Genomic DNA, 15,285 nt, shown 5'->3' with positions numbered 1-15,285 from the left:
CTCCAAAAATCAAGGACTAGAACACTGACAAGAAATATCAAATAAAAGAGAGAAGTAGGAAAGAAATGCCTGAAATTTATCCTACAGAGAACAGGTAACCGGTGTGTCGTAGGTCTGGCTTGGTTACTCATGATGTCTTTGTCTCTCCAAAGCCTGATCAGAGAAGACCAAGGGTAAAAGGAGCTTCAGGTTTCTTACCTGAGAAATGAAAGGAGTGGATTTAGGTGACGTCTGTAAGAGCCCTTCCTGTGCTATGATGCTATTTCTCTAGGAGATCTCAGGAGAAGAATTGGAGATTTACTGCAAGAATTTAGGGTACTGAGAAGTCTTGCAGGTTTGGACAGAGGCAGAACTAGGGGGAAAACACCCACCTGAATGTGCAAATTATGGGTCTTCGCGAGGTTTCCCAGTTTACCCAACAAAGTCTCAGAGCAGGAAAGGGAAAAACGTGGTGTCACTATGGGCTTCACTCTAGAATACTGGAAATAATATAAAAAGCAATTAGTCAGGAAACCATGGATATCATGAATGGGTGGCAGACCCTAACATGCGTATCATACACATGTAACTATGTTTTCATTTTGGGGGACAGTCTCCCATTCTAACAGCGGGTGGAAGTTTTGGGTTTCATGGAAATGGCTCATGACTGAGGACAATGGAGACAAGATTCTACAGCACCAAGTTCAATGGAAGAAGATTCTGTCCTAAATGACAGACACTCCGAGTCACACATTCACATGAAGGCTCAGACAAGGCCTTGACTGGGTGGCCTTCATGAAGAGAAACGGGAAACAGAAGAACATCCAAAGGAGGCCACTGGGGAGACTAAAAGTGAGCTGGAGGCCTATTCACCACCTACATCTTGGGGAGGTGTGCTGGCCGTGGCCTCCCTCGGGACGTTTAGTGGCAGCATTGGCTCTGATGTGACCCAGGGTAAAGGCTGAACAGGAGAGAAGGGCTCGGAGAGCAGTAGTGAAGATGAGGACCCAGGAGGCTGCAGGTGGGTCTCCCGAGATTAGATTGCAAGTAATGGATTTCTTAGATTTTCGATCAGACCTCAAAAGGTGGTAAAGGAAGGGGCTGGCTTGCACAGTGGAGCTAAGAACCAGCATGCTGGGGTCGGGAAAGGAAACAGCACTGCCTCCAAGGCTCACCGACACTAGGGCATTGCAAAGAGGAGTGTCTGAATGCCTGCAGGCCATGTGATATACCACACATTAGGCACCAAGGCAGCCAACGGCTGGGGCATCAGGGTGGACACTACCTGTGCTTCAGACCAGATCAGGGAGCACAAGTGGCCAGAGCCAACGTTGAGGTAGCCAACTTCCAGTTTTTACCAATCTGTCCACATCCGTGAAGCCCCCTCCTACCTCCCCAGGGCCCAGTCCTGTGAGATGAAAAGGTTCTAGAGAAGAGGAAGGGAAAACCACAGAGAAGACAAAAAAGGCTGACCTCACAGAGCTGAGTTGATGGGTCCACTGTAGGAACAATTTAAGGCTCTGGGAAAATATTTCTGCATGCATGGAGTAAGCCAAACACGCGCAGACTAATCTTTACCAAACAACTTAATAACGCATCCTGCAAACAGCACAAAGGCAATCCAAAAACAAGCTGGGAACAAGCTTACTTACGTTCTTTTGGAGCATTCTCGACACAAATCTGAAATACAGCAACAAATGGGAAAATAGAAAAATGTGGCATTTAAAAATACGTTTTTAAAAAGGGTGAAAACATGATCCTCACAGGTCCTAACTTCCAGACAAACATTTCTAACGCTGTACATGTTTCACCACCAGCAGTTAAAGATTAACAAGTAGTAATTATTCTGCTTTCTCACGTGCGGCCAGGGAGATAAAGTGCGAAATCACAGGGAACTGAAGTTTTATCATCTAACATCAGCTGGGCTGTTCGTAAGTATCCCCACAGCACCGAAGCCATTCTGCTGGCTTAAGCTCTATTTGGGGGAATATTGTAGGGTGTTACGCTCCTTGGATATTAGAATCATGGAATCCTATGCACCTGGAGGTGTTTAGAAGCCATAGGACTCTCTCCTCCTAATTTTCCTTTATAGAGCGAAAGCTACTTTCTCACACAACATCATCATTCATTTCCAAAGGCCAGGTGCTCCTGGGCACAGACGATGGAATAAGGCAGAAGGAATAGGCCAGAGGTGGCTGTGAATTGGGGGCAGGGGGCACCAGATGGGACCAGGTGACAATCTTACCCATTGTATCTGCAGGGACAGTAGTATCCGTAGGGCCTATGAAATACCTATTTGTGCCCTGGCCGAATATATTTACTAGCTAGCTTCCTGCCTACTGGTAGACCTTTGTTTTGGAACAAAACGCAGATTAAGGTTTACTACGATCACAAACACAGATCCATAGAAAAATTCAGCAAATGGCCGATGATAAAAGGCGTGTTTCATTCTTTCTGGGAGCAGGTGACGGTTCCTAAGCCACCTTTTTCAGAGGACACATTTAAGGTGAAGGAAGTGTGGAACTGGAGAAAAGGTGGGCTTCTAAAACTTGCATCAGGATAGGTTAGGTCTTGGGGGAGATTTGAATCTAAAGAATGTTCTTCTGGATCTCTTGCATGTTGAGAGTCATACAACACAATTCCTTGTCAAATCAGATCCTAAAGGGACTATGGAGAAGCCATTAAAGAAGTGTAGATAGAGTATTTTGGGGACCCATAGAGTATCCCAAGGTCATCTTAAAAGAACAGAACAAAAACCCGTGATCTCAGGCAAGAGGATGACCCACAACCAAAAGTAATCTAATGAGCACACCACATATATTTAAAGCAAGTTCAATTTACAAAAGCCTCCATCTATACTAAAGGAGAAGGGAGTGGTAAATCATTAACTTTTAAAAAGAATCTTTCATTTCACAAAGGGGTTCACCCCAGGACTCCTATAACGAGTTCACAGAGGCTCCCAAACAGTATTGACATGCAATATTTTCTTTAGGACCAGACCAACCGCATAAAGTGGGGCAAACCCACACAGTGACATATGTGTATATCCGCCTGGTTCACAGAGGTTGCCTCCATCAGTGCTGCAAAGGGACTGCCCACAAGACAAATCAAGATGAATATACCTCTCTGTCTCCTCGATTGACACCTCAGTGGTCTCCTTGTATTCGGGAACAGTAACATTCAAATCCATGCAGACTTTGCCCACAAATGCCCGCTGCCCGAATTTATCTGTGAGGCACACACAAACAGAATCTGAAGTCATTCTTTTTCTCCCAAATGGTGTCTTTCCTAATCTTTCAATTAAAATCATTATGAAAACATAAGTGAGAATGTATCATAAGTGGGGAATTTGACTTAGTTCTACCAGCAGCTCTCAGCACTAAGGAACCTAGTCCTCATTAGAGGTGCTAGAGAAATTTTATTTTAGCTAGAAAGTTGAAGCTATGTGGGGTAATATTAATTTTTTTTTACAATGTCTGTGCCTCTGTCATAAGTCTTGCAAAAGCCTTTTTGCCTCTTTCCCCTGTAATTCGTTTTAATACCTGGCCATTATATTATTCTTCCCTAAAACCCCACCTTCATCAGATACCTCCTCTGGCTTAAAATCTTGAGTGTCTGATGCACATACGAACCTGTCCATAGTCTGAACTGTCCCATCTCCCCCACCTCCTCCCCCACCCCACCCAGCAATGAATCCTGTCCTCCAGTTTGGCTACTCTGTTCCCTGCTTCCTGGATCTACTATGGATGTTCCTGCTCTCACACCTCTGTCCATGTCATTTCCCCTGTTGGGAAGACATTTTCCTTTCTCCCCATTTTATGTCCCTTTGAACCCCATTTAAAAGTCCCTTCCGTGAATTCTTTGCAGATGATCCAATTCTGAGTTTTCTCCATCTCCTCCCAAAATAGCAATATATATTTTCAGTGCTACCCTTCAGGCCTCTGGCATAAACTACCTTAGCCAGCAAGCAGAAGCATCAGTGCATCAGCCAGAGGAGCCAGAGGTATTTACTGAGCATCTGCCATGTTCTGGGCACTGTGCAAGGTACAAATTTTGGAATCGCTCATCTAAATCCAGTCTCCTTTCTGCTTACTAGCTCTATGACTTGGGCATGTTCCGTCCTCTGAGCATCAGTTTATGCATCTGTAACATGAGGACATTAACGACTACTTCCAAAGGCTGTTTGCAACTGAGCGGCAATAATCCACACCGAGTGCTCCATGTAAAGCCGGGCGTCTAGCAAGAGCACAGCAGCTGTTACTACAGTTATTAATTAATGTGTGTAGCTATTAGTCAGTTAATCCTGTCTGGCTCCTCAAGGGCAGAGACGATTTTCTATTTCATTGTATTCCCAGCACCTCGCACAGTCTCCTAACTGTAGCCAGCAGCCAACACAACATCTGTGGATCATAATAAACTGTTGCCACAGTGACAATTAGTAAACCTGTTCCAAAATGCTCTAAATTAATACAAAAACCTCAGACCCGTATACACCATTCTGAAACCAAAACCATAGGTAAATAATCAAATTACTTAAACAACAAAAAACATCCAAGGGCCATACACAAACACCTAATTACTCGCAAGAAAGGCGGTGCTCAAACGCCAGCAATTAAAAGGCAGGACTGCTCACAAGTAGAAGTCATTGCCGGACATGGTCTGACTGTCTTGGATGGATGTGCCCATACATCATGCTTTCATTTCCTCACCTGTAATTTCTGCAAGGAGCAGGGATGAGTCAGTGTGAATTGTTCCAAAGTAACAAGCCGTGGTTGTTCCATTCTTTAGTGTTCTCCTCTAAAAATAAATCACAAAACCATGAATCGCGTGTGCCCAGAAAAGTCACATGGCAGATGAAGACGAAAATAGAATTCTAGTTTTTAATTTTAAAATGTTTTTATTTAAAGGTATGCCATCTTGATGTGAAGTACAGTTAAGGTAAATGGCAAAAGTATTTATATTCCAAAAGTGTGAACTGGAGGAGAAGCTGATACTTTTGATTTCCTAGATTCACACAGTTTGGTGTTGCAGAATTCACAAAATGCAATACTAATTAATTCCTTGTTTTTTCGGATTATTTAAGGATATCCAAACTTTATTGCACCAAGGGGTGTAAATGAGATTTTTCTATCTATAAGAGGGCAAAATTATGCAGCCAGATTTCTAGTTCAACCTGGCAGATTGGTCACATGTATTTATCTCCCTTCCTTAGCAAATTTCCACTAAACTAACAGTAAAATTTATTAACACACAAGAAATAGACATGAGCAGAGGAAACATTTCTATATCTTCCTAGACAAAAAAGAAAAAAAAACAAGGATGAGAACGTGGAGGTGACTTTGGAAGGAGAGCTGTTAAGAGAGAATTGGCCGATAGTCTGTATACAAAAGATTAAACCCTGGGACCCTTCTCCCACTTGTTGAAATCAGCCACCCACCCAACCTGATCCTGCAGGAGATATTTACTCTTGCAGAAACTGTGTAGTATTTGAAGACTAGACATCCAATACTGCAAAGTATGGCCGACTGAAGAGTTTCAAGTGGATAATCTGGCTGACCCAAGGATCATGGGATCCTTGGTCATCACCCCCCAAAACATCACATATGCAACTCCCATCACTCCTGGCAGGACTGATGACTCTTTCCTAGAGAAGATGAATGGTTCTAGAAAAAAGATATCCTCACAATGGCATTTGGGGCCCACAGTTGGAAGGGCCATTCATTGCCTTCACTGTCCATCCTAGAATAAAGTTCACCAGTCAACAAGTGCTACTTCCCATCCAGACTCCCAATCAGCATCTTTGAGTGTCACACTTAAATATGGAATGTATGTTTGAGGTTCAATAGGTACTTGAGGAAAGCTACTCTAAAAAAAGAGAAGAAAGAGCAAAGAACCTGGGAAAAAATCTCAGAGAAAAGAGGCAATTTATAAGGTCAGAATAAAGTTTGATTTAAAAAAAAAATCTGGGGTGCCTGGATGGCTCAGTCCATTGAGCATCTGACTCTTGATTTCGGCTCAAGTCATGATCTCACAGTTGGTGATATGGAGCCCCATGTTGGGCTCTGTGCTGACAGCATAAACCCTGCTTGGGATTCTCTCTCTCCCCCTCTCTCTGACCCACCCCCTCCACTCACACACTCCCTCTCTCTCTCAAAATAAATAAACTTTAAAAAAATAAATAAGGAGCGTCTGGGTGGCTCAGTCAGTTAAGCGTCCAACTTGGCTCAGGTCATGAGTTCAAGCCCTCTGAGGACAGCTCATATCCAGGAGCCTGCTTCAGAGTCTGTCTTCCACTCTCTCTGCCCCTCCCCTACTTGTGCACTCTCTCTCTCTCAAAAAAAAATTAAAATTAAATAAGTAAATAAATAAATATCTATGATTAACATTCTCAATGAAATAAAAGAATATATTGCATCCACAAAACAAGAACAGAATGCTATGAAAATGAGAGAACAAGGGCTCTCCAACACTAAAGATTTTATAAATGAATTTTGAAAGTCAATAAAAGGGTTGTAGGATAAATTAAAAACGAATCTCTCAGGGGGAAAAATATTTTGCACTTAAGATAATAGGGAAGAATATGCCATATTTTAACAGCCTCTACTCAGCTTCAGCCAAATGTTGAAAAACAACAAGTGAGAGCCCAGTGACATCAGTTAGTCCCAAAAGTTGAGAGAATTGGGAAATCTGGATTTTTACGTCAATCTTTTCAAATTAAGACACTTTGCATATGAAATAAAATGTGTTTGACTGCCAGAGATGTTTAGAGCCTGTCAGCTATAGATAAGGATAAACTCTCTATCAGATTCACAAATCCAGGAGAAAGGGTAGTATCTTGACAGAGACATTGAATTCAATCTCTAGCAACCAGAAAAGCGCCTGAATTTGAGTGTGTGCTCATTAAATGTTTGTTGAATGAATACCTGAGGTAGCAGAATTACTAAGCAACAAGAGACATAAAGTGAACTAAAATCAGCATCCTTAGATGGATAGCAGAGGACATTTTACCCTTGAAAGAGAAATGGACCATTAGAACGGTAAGAGTGAATTAATGATTTGCAAACTTGGGCCACAGCATTCTCTATGAACATAGCACAAAAGAGACATGAAAGTATATGAAGATATTTCATTATTTTTCTAACAGGGCTCATCACAAGCTAAGTGTAGACTGGAGGGAAGTATATATGGGGGAAAGAGAGGGGAGAGGTGGGGGCGGGGGGGAGAAATATCCCAGAATGGAAGAGAGACAGGAGTTCTCATATTGAAAGAACTACATATTAAAGAGAATGAACTGAAAAAGAGATCTATAAGTGAGATCTCAGAACATCAAGAATGAAAAGAAAATCTTGAAGGCCAGCAAATTAGCCAGAAAGGAATACATGTCAGATTGACTCCAGCCCATTAGATGCTGGTGGGAAAATCATTTTAAATAGAATTCTCTCCACAGCTAAAGTGCATCATTCAAGAGTCATAACAAAGTAAAACCATTTTTAGTAATTCAAGGATTTGGAAAGCTTATCACCCACCTTACTGGAAATGATTATCAGAAGCTAATTCTTCAAGAAAATGAAACACGAATACAAAAGGAAGACAGGGATCCAAGAAGCACAAGAAAAAGCAAGCACACTGTTAAATTAAGTACAGATGTTGAAAAATAAAGTGGAATTAAATTTTAAAATATTAAACTTAAAAGCTGAAGCTTATTTAAAAAATTTGTTTAATGTTCATTTATTTTTTAGAGAAAGACAGATCATGAGCGGGAGAGGAGCAGAGAGAGGGAGATACAGAATCCGAAGCAGGCTCCAGGCTCCGAGCTGTCAGCACAGAGCGCAACACGGGGCTCGAACCCACAAACTGTGAGATCATGACCTGAGCTGAAGTCAGATGCTTAGCCGACTGAGCCACCCAGCCACCCTGTAAGCTAAAGCTTATTTTAAATTAAGTGTAGATAGTGAAAAAAAACTGAAATCAAAACCTCAGATGATAGAACATAAGATGTGGTGGGAAGGGGGAGACGAAGAAGGGACAGTACATACAATATTCTTGTCGTCTTATATGGAAGAATATATTGAAAAATGATAGAAGACTTGTCTAACACTCTTAACAACTCAATCTTACAGAGACGTTAAAATGTCATGTTGACAGAGAACCCACACTCTTTTAAAAAATGGGCAGGGGCACGTGGATGGCTCAGTCAGTTAATTGTCTTTGACTTGGGTCATGACCTTGCAGTTTGTGAGTTCAGGCCCTGTGTCAGGCTCCTTGCTGACAGTATGGAGCCTGCTTGGGATTCTCTCTCTCTCTCTCTCTCTCTCTCTGCCTCTCCTTCACTCTCTCTCTCTCTTTCTCACTCTCTCTCTCTCTCTCTCTCTCAGAATAAATAAACTTTAAAAAATAAAATAAAATAAAAAATGGGCAGAATAATCATAAAAAAAATTGACCTTTTGTTGGGTCATAAAATAAAGTGAACTAATTCCTGAGAAAAATAATCACATGAGTTGCACACCCTAACCAGAATAAAATGAAACTCAAAACGAAAACAGAAGTGTAATCTAACATTTTCTAAATTCTCAAAATTTCTCACCCTTTTCTAAAAATTTGGCTTGAAGATGAAATCAAAATTGTTGGCTCATTAGCAAGAAGGACGATGGAAGCACCGCACAGGCGCCGACAAGTCCTTCCTCTGACTCGGGGGTGGGGGTGGGGGGGAAGGGGGGGAAGCTTTCACTGGGTGAGAAACTGCAGTTTCAAATTGGACTGGATCAAACCGGAATGTTCAAGAATCTGCCCGAATTATAGTTAAGGAACAGGACAGGGAGAGTCCGCAGAGCAAAATAAGAAAAGGCAGGAGGGAAGAGGACGATGCAAAGACCGCCCACGCTACTACTCCTGCGGGTTCCCACAGAGTCCAGCCCATTGAACAAACCAGCCACATGGGCGTGGCTTATGTAATTGAAAGAAATAAGAATCCGGCTTTAAAACTTACTGAAGAGGCCCTCTAGAATACAGCTGCTTTCCTTCTTCATTTGTTCTATATTTGGGCATCCCAGACTCCATTCTGCCCTGGTTCCTCATAAGCTTTCAAGGGGGCTCTTCCATTAGTGACGAGTTTGTATTTTTCCCATTTACAAGACTCTATCAAGAATAACATCAGACTGTGGCCTGTGTTTTCAGTCTTTCCTCAGCCTTCAGTTCTTGAGGCTAAGATTTTTGAGCTCAAAACAGACTCCAAACTTAGGATGACTACCAACTTCAAGGCTTGCAGCAATGGCCTCTTAACAGATTAGATGATTTGCATTTCCAGTGTGCTAAAATAGGGGGGAAGAGTGACCCGTTCCCTTTCTTTTCACCTTGTACTTTAATGATTTGATACCACTTTGGAATTGTTTGGATTCATTAGCTGAATCTTGGACAAACCCAAAGAGTAAGCATATTCTTTCTATTATCCACAATATTTGCAACTAGTTTATCGTGGTCCATTTACCAAGGATCTCACCTCCAATCCCTTGATTACAGGCTGTATAATATATAGATTACTGAACTCTTTCTAGTCTTTTTAGTTCATTCCAGTCCAATTTAAAACTGTAATCTCTCACCCAGGTTGCAGTGGTTAAAGGTAGAAAATCTAGGCTTGCTTTACTGGGATTTTTTTTCCGTATAATCTCAGAAGAGGCTTGCTAATATATACTTTAAATCATTTGCGGATTGGAGCGCCTGGGTGGCTCAGTCAGTTGAGCATCCAATTTCAGCTCAGGTCACGATCTCATGGTTTATGAGTTCAAGCAAGCTCTGCGTTGGGCTCTCTGCTGAGCCTGCTTCAGATTCTGTGTCTCCCTCTTTCTGCCCCTCCACCGCTTGGGCTCTGTCTCTCTCTCTCTCTCAAAAATAAAATAAACGTTAAAAAAATTTTTTTTTTAATTATTTGCAGATGAAATGAAATGAAATTTGCACCACTGTCATCTATGGTGCAAAACTCTGGGGTCTGGATTGCCCATTTGTTGATGTATAGATCTAGGTTTTCTGTGGGAGAAAATAACACAAACAAACAAAAATGGCTTCCCTCTAATCGTAAGTACTGCCTTAGCATCCCTTTGCACTGCCATGGGCAGTCTTCAGCCTAGGGACAGGTTCTACTTAACACATCTCAACTTGAACAGATTTCAATCATACCATCAGCTCATCCAACTGTTAAAGTGTGTGGGCCTGCTTGCTCCCAATCAGAAACATAGGACATATGCAATGCAAATATTTGTCAAGAATAAAATCTATTTGGGGCACCTGGGTGGCTCAGTTGGTTAAGCGGCTGACTTCAGCTCAGGTCACGATCTCACAGTTCGTGAGTTCGAGCCCCGAGTCGGGCTCTGTGCTGACAGCTCAGAGCCTGGAGCCTGTTTCAGATTCTGTGTCTCCCTCTCTCTGACCCTTCCCCGTTCATGCTCTGTCTCCCTCTGTCTCAAAAATAAATAAACGTGAAAAAAAAATTAAAAAAAAATAAAAAAAGAATAAAATCTATTTTGAAGTCACTGACATCAAATACTTAACTCTCTGATATAAGAAATAATATTTATAGAATACTGTCTGAAGGATATATGGTTCTAGATACTCTGTCTAAAACCTAAAACACAGATGTGTCTGGTTTTTTATACTATAGCACCTTAATAATATATATTTTGACAACATAGCATGTATTTATATTAAAGATTATTGGAATTAATTTTTAAGGAAATCAGTATAAGGAATAGACATGCTTTACCTTAAGCAATGTTTTATTTTTTATCCTATACACTGTGTAAATTACATAACTGATTCCCCTCTCTGGATCAGCTGTTAGAAACTTAAAGCATTCAGCTTCAAGTGAAGTTATTGAACTGAGTTAACTCATTCAGCTTTAAGTTAAATTCATTGTGATAAATTCTAAAGAATGCGTGGATCCCCCTCCCCCACCCCTGGCCATGGCATACATTTAACTCTCGGTTTTATTTTGTTTTTTTTTTCTCCCTCTTTTTCCTTTGCCATGCTCTTGTGACTCATTTGCTTCCATTGTACATTATGTTATTTTAAGATATCTCAAACCCTTTCTAGAACAATGGGAAGTATAAATAAAATTTGAGGATAAAAAGGTTTGGTGTGGTTAACATGATTCATTAACACAATGCAATGGCAACTTCATGCACAGTGTTAGTCCTTCTCAGTTTTTCTGGTGTCATGTGGATGCTAGCTGAATATATAAGACCCACAATTACACTGAATTTATAATTAAGCAAGTCAAGTGTATAAAGGATAGCACTTGCTTTTACTCCTCAAGGCTTGAATGACGCAAGACCAAGGAAAATGGCAAAATGGCTGGGTAACCGCATAACGCTTATAATATTGTCGCCATCACATAGTCGTCACTTTAGAGGAAAAACCATCGACGGGTCCAACAAAAACGCAGGAATCTTCAGGCTAAGTATGTTGAATGATAAGAGGTAGTGGTCAGATAAGATGGGATCTGAAGAAGGTATTCTCAACTGCAGAAGCTGTTTCTGGCTGCTGAGCGAATTTGGCATAGGGCTGGAATAAGAAGAAGGGAACTGACTTCTTTGAAAGAGTGGAAGGAAGGACATTTTCAGAGCCTCCAATATATGGCGGGTATACACCACAGGCGCTGCTCGATGACTGAACTAGCTCCATAGTTCCCTCTAGTGGTGTTAATGCTCATCACGTTCCCACATGCCCTGCTATAGGGGGGGCACCCGATTTCTCCCAGTTTGGAAGCTACTAAAATAATGTGATATTCTTCTAACTGTAATTTGAAATTTTAATTTTAAACTTGCTTGGGTATTTAAAGCAAACATATAGAGTGTTTACCATGTGTCAGGCACTATCCTAAGAACCTCACGATACTAACTTATCATAACAATCCTATGAAATAGTTACTATCACTATCTCTATTTTACAGATGGGGAAAATGAGTCACGGAACTTTCCAAAGGTTACACAGCTATTCCATATGGTCCCCAGAACAGCACTGTGGATTGGCAGGAGTAAGGGAACACACATATGCATTAAACTCAAATTTAGTAATGCAAAAACACAAGAAGTAACAGAGTAAAGAGAGGCCACCCAATCAGGGATTTGGGAATTTGGGGTTCAAGTTGTCTTTCTGCTAGGGGTTAGCTTGTGTAGATGAGGTGGTCACCAACTCCTTGGGCTGTAAAAAACCTTAAAAAGTCTCAACAGTCCATGCTAGCCTTAACTGCTAATTTTATAATTAAAATTTGCCCCCAAGACGGGGCACCTGGATGGCTCAGCCGGTTGAGCATCCGACTTTGGCTCAGGTCATGATCTCACGGTTCGTGAATTCAAGCCCTGCGTTGGACTCTGTGCTGACAGCTCGGAGCCTGGAGCCTACTTTGAAATCTGTGTCTCCCTCTCTGCCCCTCCGCCATTTGCTTTCTCTCTCTCTCTCTCTCTCTCTCTCTCTCTCTCTCTCTCTCCCAAAAATGAATACACGTTAAAAAACATTTGCCCCCCAAAATGGACCCTTCTACAGGTGATTCAGTCATAACACACCACTACTCACAAGCAAGATACTTACGACAACTCTGGTATATATTTCTTCAGCAAAATCGAGGTTCTGGAATTTGTGTTCTACAGGAAACGTGTACTTGGTCAGCCAGTCCAAAAGTGGCAGGTCTACATTACTCCCAGCAAAAGAATACTGAGCGGCATGGATGTGCGTATCAACCAGCCCAGGCATGAAAAACTCACTGGAAATTAATACGAGAGGAAAAGAACTTTAATACCATCTTCAGTCATTTTCCATATCTTTAAATCACATCTTCTGTCAACAATGATTTAATTGTTCACCCCACACAGGTTTAGAGCTGATGCAACCAGAGGGCTGTAAATTCCCCTGTTATCTAGAGATCAAGAAACAACAGTAAGGCTCTGCTGGGAGAGACACGGCTCCTCTGTTTAAAACGGCTGGTGTGAGGTTAACCAAAGATGACAAAGGGGAAAAAGCACAGCACGGAGTAGAAGCAAAGCAGCCGTGGACCAAGACACCTCACGACTTTGTTCTCACGACTGGAAGGGTATCGACGGCGAGCAAAGATGAGAAAGAAGGTCTTGAAAACATCTAGAGCCCTGCAAAGGAATTACTCCCAAGTCACTAAGGATGACTGATGATGACACACACACAGTGGCCACAATTTTAGACCCAGTGGTCAGCTGACCTTGGCTGACTGAAAGAAATCTAGTTTTTTCCCATGTGATGTAGCGGCTGAGTTCTGAAGAAGCAGCAATGCACACTGAGGCTGGTTAGGGGCAGGCAATCTTAGGAGACGAGACTATCAACCCTTCTCCAGGTGCTGCTGATCTCTCCTGCTGTTACCTTGGCCCTCCAACTGATTTTCATATGTCTACTGATTCTTATAACAGAAACTTCTGGAAAGATGTTTTTTAAAGAGTTTTCAGAGGCATTCCCCACAAAATCGAGACAAACCAAAACTAACGGCTTTTCTAAAGAACGAATCCAGTTCACTGGTGTCTATTAAGTGTCTAAACATATCCCAACAGATATTTGTTAGAAGACAGTATGCACCACCACCCTGAGAAAATACTAATTACATTTTAAATGTACATAAAGAACTCGAGCTCAAAACTTGACATAACAAAGAATTCCTTATTCTACCAATTCAAATGTATACCACCTAGGTGGAAGACAAAACCAGGGCCGCCTATAAAATGCTTTAGTTTCAGGGGCGCCTGGGTGGCTCAGTGGGTTAAGCATGTGACTTCAGCTCAGGTCATGATCTTGCAGTTCGTGGGCTCAAGCCCCACATCAGGTTCTGTGCTGACAGCTCGGAGCCTCGAGCGTGCTTCCGATTCTGGGTCTCCCTCTCTCTCTGCCCCTTCCCTGCTCGCGCTCTGTGTCTCTGTCTCTTTCAAAAATAAATAAACATTTTTTAAACGCCTCATTTTTAGAGCAGTGAGAACTAGGAATGGGTAGCGCTACTGCTGACAGTGGTAGCAGCAGGGAATTTTCTTGACAAGGTGCATGTACTGGGCACTGGGCACCGCACCTACATGCATTATCCTACTTGTGGGAGGCAGCTGATTATAGGGATTCGATATATACATTCTTGACTCAGCCTGCTTGATTTTGAATGCAGACCCCGCCATAAATCAGCAGTGGGATAATCGATGTGTTTTGTGACTCAGTTTCCCCTTATGTAAAAGGGAGACAGCAGTAGCACCATAGGGTTGACGTGAGGATTGTTAGCATGTGCTAAAACGGCGCCTAGATAATAAAAAGCATTCAAAAAGAAAAAAAAAGCAGTAGTTGTTATGACGATGTAATGCTCACAACAAACTTACGAAGTAGTGTTGTTATCTTCATTTACACAAGAGAAAACTGAAGCTCGGGAAATGTGAGTAGCTTGGAAAAAAATGCGATCATTCAACTAGTCCAGGAAGTTTGGTCTGCAGACTCACTACTCTTGGTCACTACCCTCCGTATGACAGAACTCTTAATGCACTCTGGCAATGGAGAGCAGTGACCAGCTAGCATGGCAAGAAGGCAGCAGGAAGCGAGTCTACAATGTGGGGCATGAAGAGAGGGAGGATGAACTAGGGATTCCTCTCAGGCCTGAGTCACTGACCTCTCAGGATAACCCAGTCCTTGGGACCTTTACTGTCTCCACTACCACACAGTGAAATGGTGGTATGATTTCTTTATGTAGTTGAATCGTTCAATCAAATAATATTTCCCAAGTATGTGATACGTTAAAAAAAAACAACTCTCCTAAGCCTTCTGGAAAGTCCAAAAAGAAATAAGACATCTTGTCTCCAAAAAGATTATAACCTGGTTGAGCAGATTAGGGGTGAGTGAGGATATCTGTGTGTGTGGTGTATTGGGGGGGGGGGTGTTGTGAGAGAGCTAGAGAGAAAAAGAGAAGTAAATCTGGTCATAATATAAAAGATCTTAGTGAGCAATTTCACTCCTAGTGATTTACCCAAGTGAAATAAAACATATGCTTACAAAATCAAAAACAGGGTACAAAAATATTTATAGCAGCATTATGTATACTAGCCTCAAATTGGAAACAATCCAAATATCACAGGAAAACAGATAAACAAACTGCTGTATATTGACACAATGGAATACTATTTGGCAATGAAAAAGAAAGAACTACTGATATAAACAATAATATGGATGCATCTCAAAACATTATGATGGATGGAAGAATCCAGACACAAGACTTCTTGGTTTATTCCATCCATATGACATTCAAAAACAAGCAGAAGTGATCTATGTGAT

At 41.7% G+C, this 15,285-nt stretch overlaps 1 protein-coding gene across 1 annotated transcript in view; it reads right to left on the bottom strand.

Annotated features, from left to right (window-relative positions):
* The window catches only part of GDA (guanine deaminase), a 79,995-nt gene that overhangs the window by 25,115 nt on the left and 39,595 nt on the right, over positions 1–15,285 (bottom strand). The window contains exons 3-7 of the mRNA XM_007077493.3: positions 12,559–12,730; positions 4,689–4,776; positions 3,102–3,207; positions 1,632–1,659; positions 372–479 (exon numbers count right to left, since the gene is read on the bottom strand). Coding sequence (XP_007077555.2) covers positions 372–479; positions 1,632–1,659; positions 3,102–3,207; positions 4,689–4,776; positions 12,559–12,730 — 502 coding nt within the window. The remainder of the gene's footprint in view (positions 1–371; positions 480–1,631; positions 1,660–3,101; positions 3,208–4,688; positions 4,777–12,558; positions 12,731–15,285) is intronic.

Source organism: Panthera tigris, chromosome D4, assembly GCF_018350195.1.
Source record: "Panthera tigris isolate Pti1 chromosome D4, P.tigris_Pti1_mat1.1, whole genome shotgun sequence".
NCBI lineage: Eukaryota > Metazoa > Chordata > Mammalia > Carnivora > Felidae > Panthera > Panthera tigris.
The sequence above is the reverse complement of the archived record's forward strand: the minus strand, read 5'-3'. Positions and strand labels throughout refer to the sequence as shown.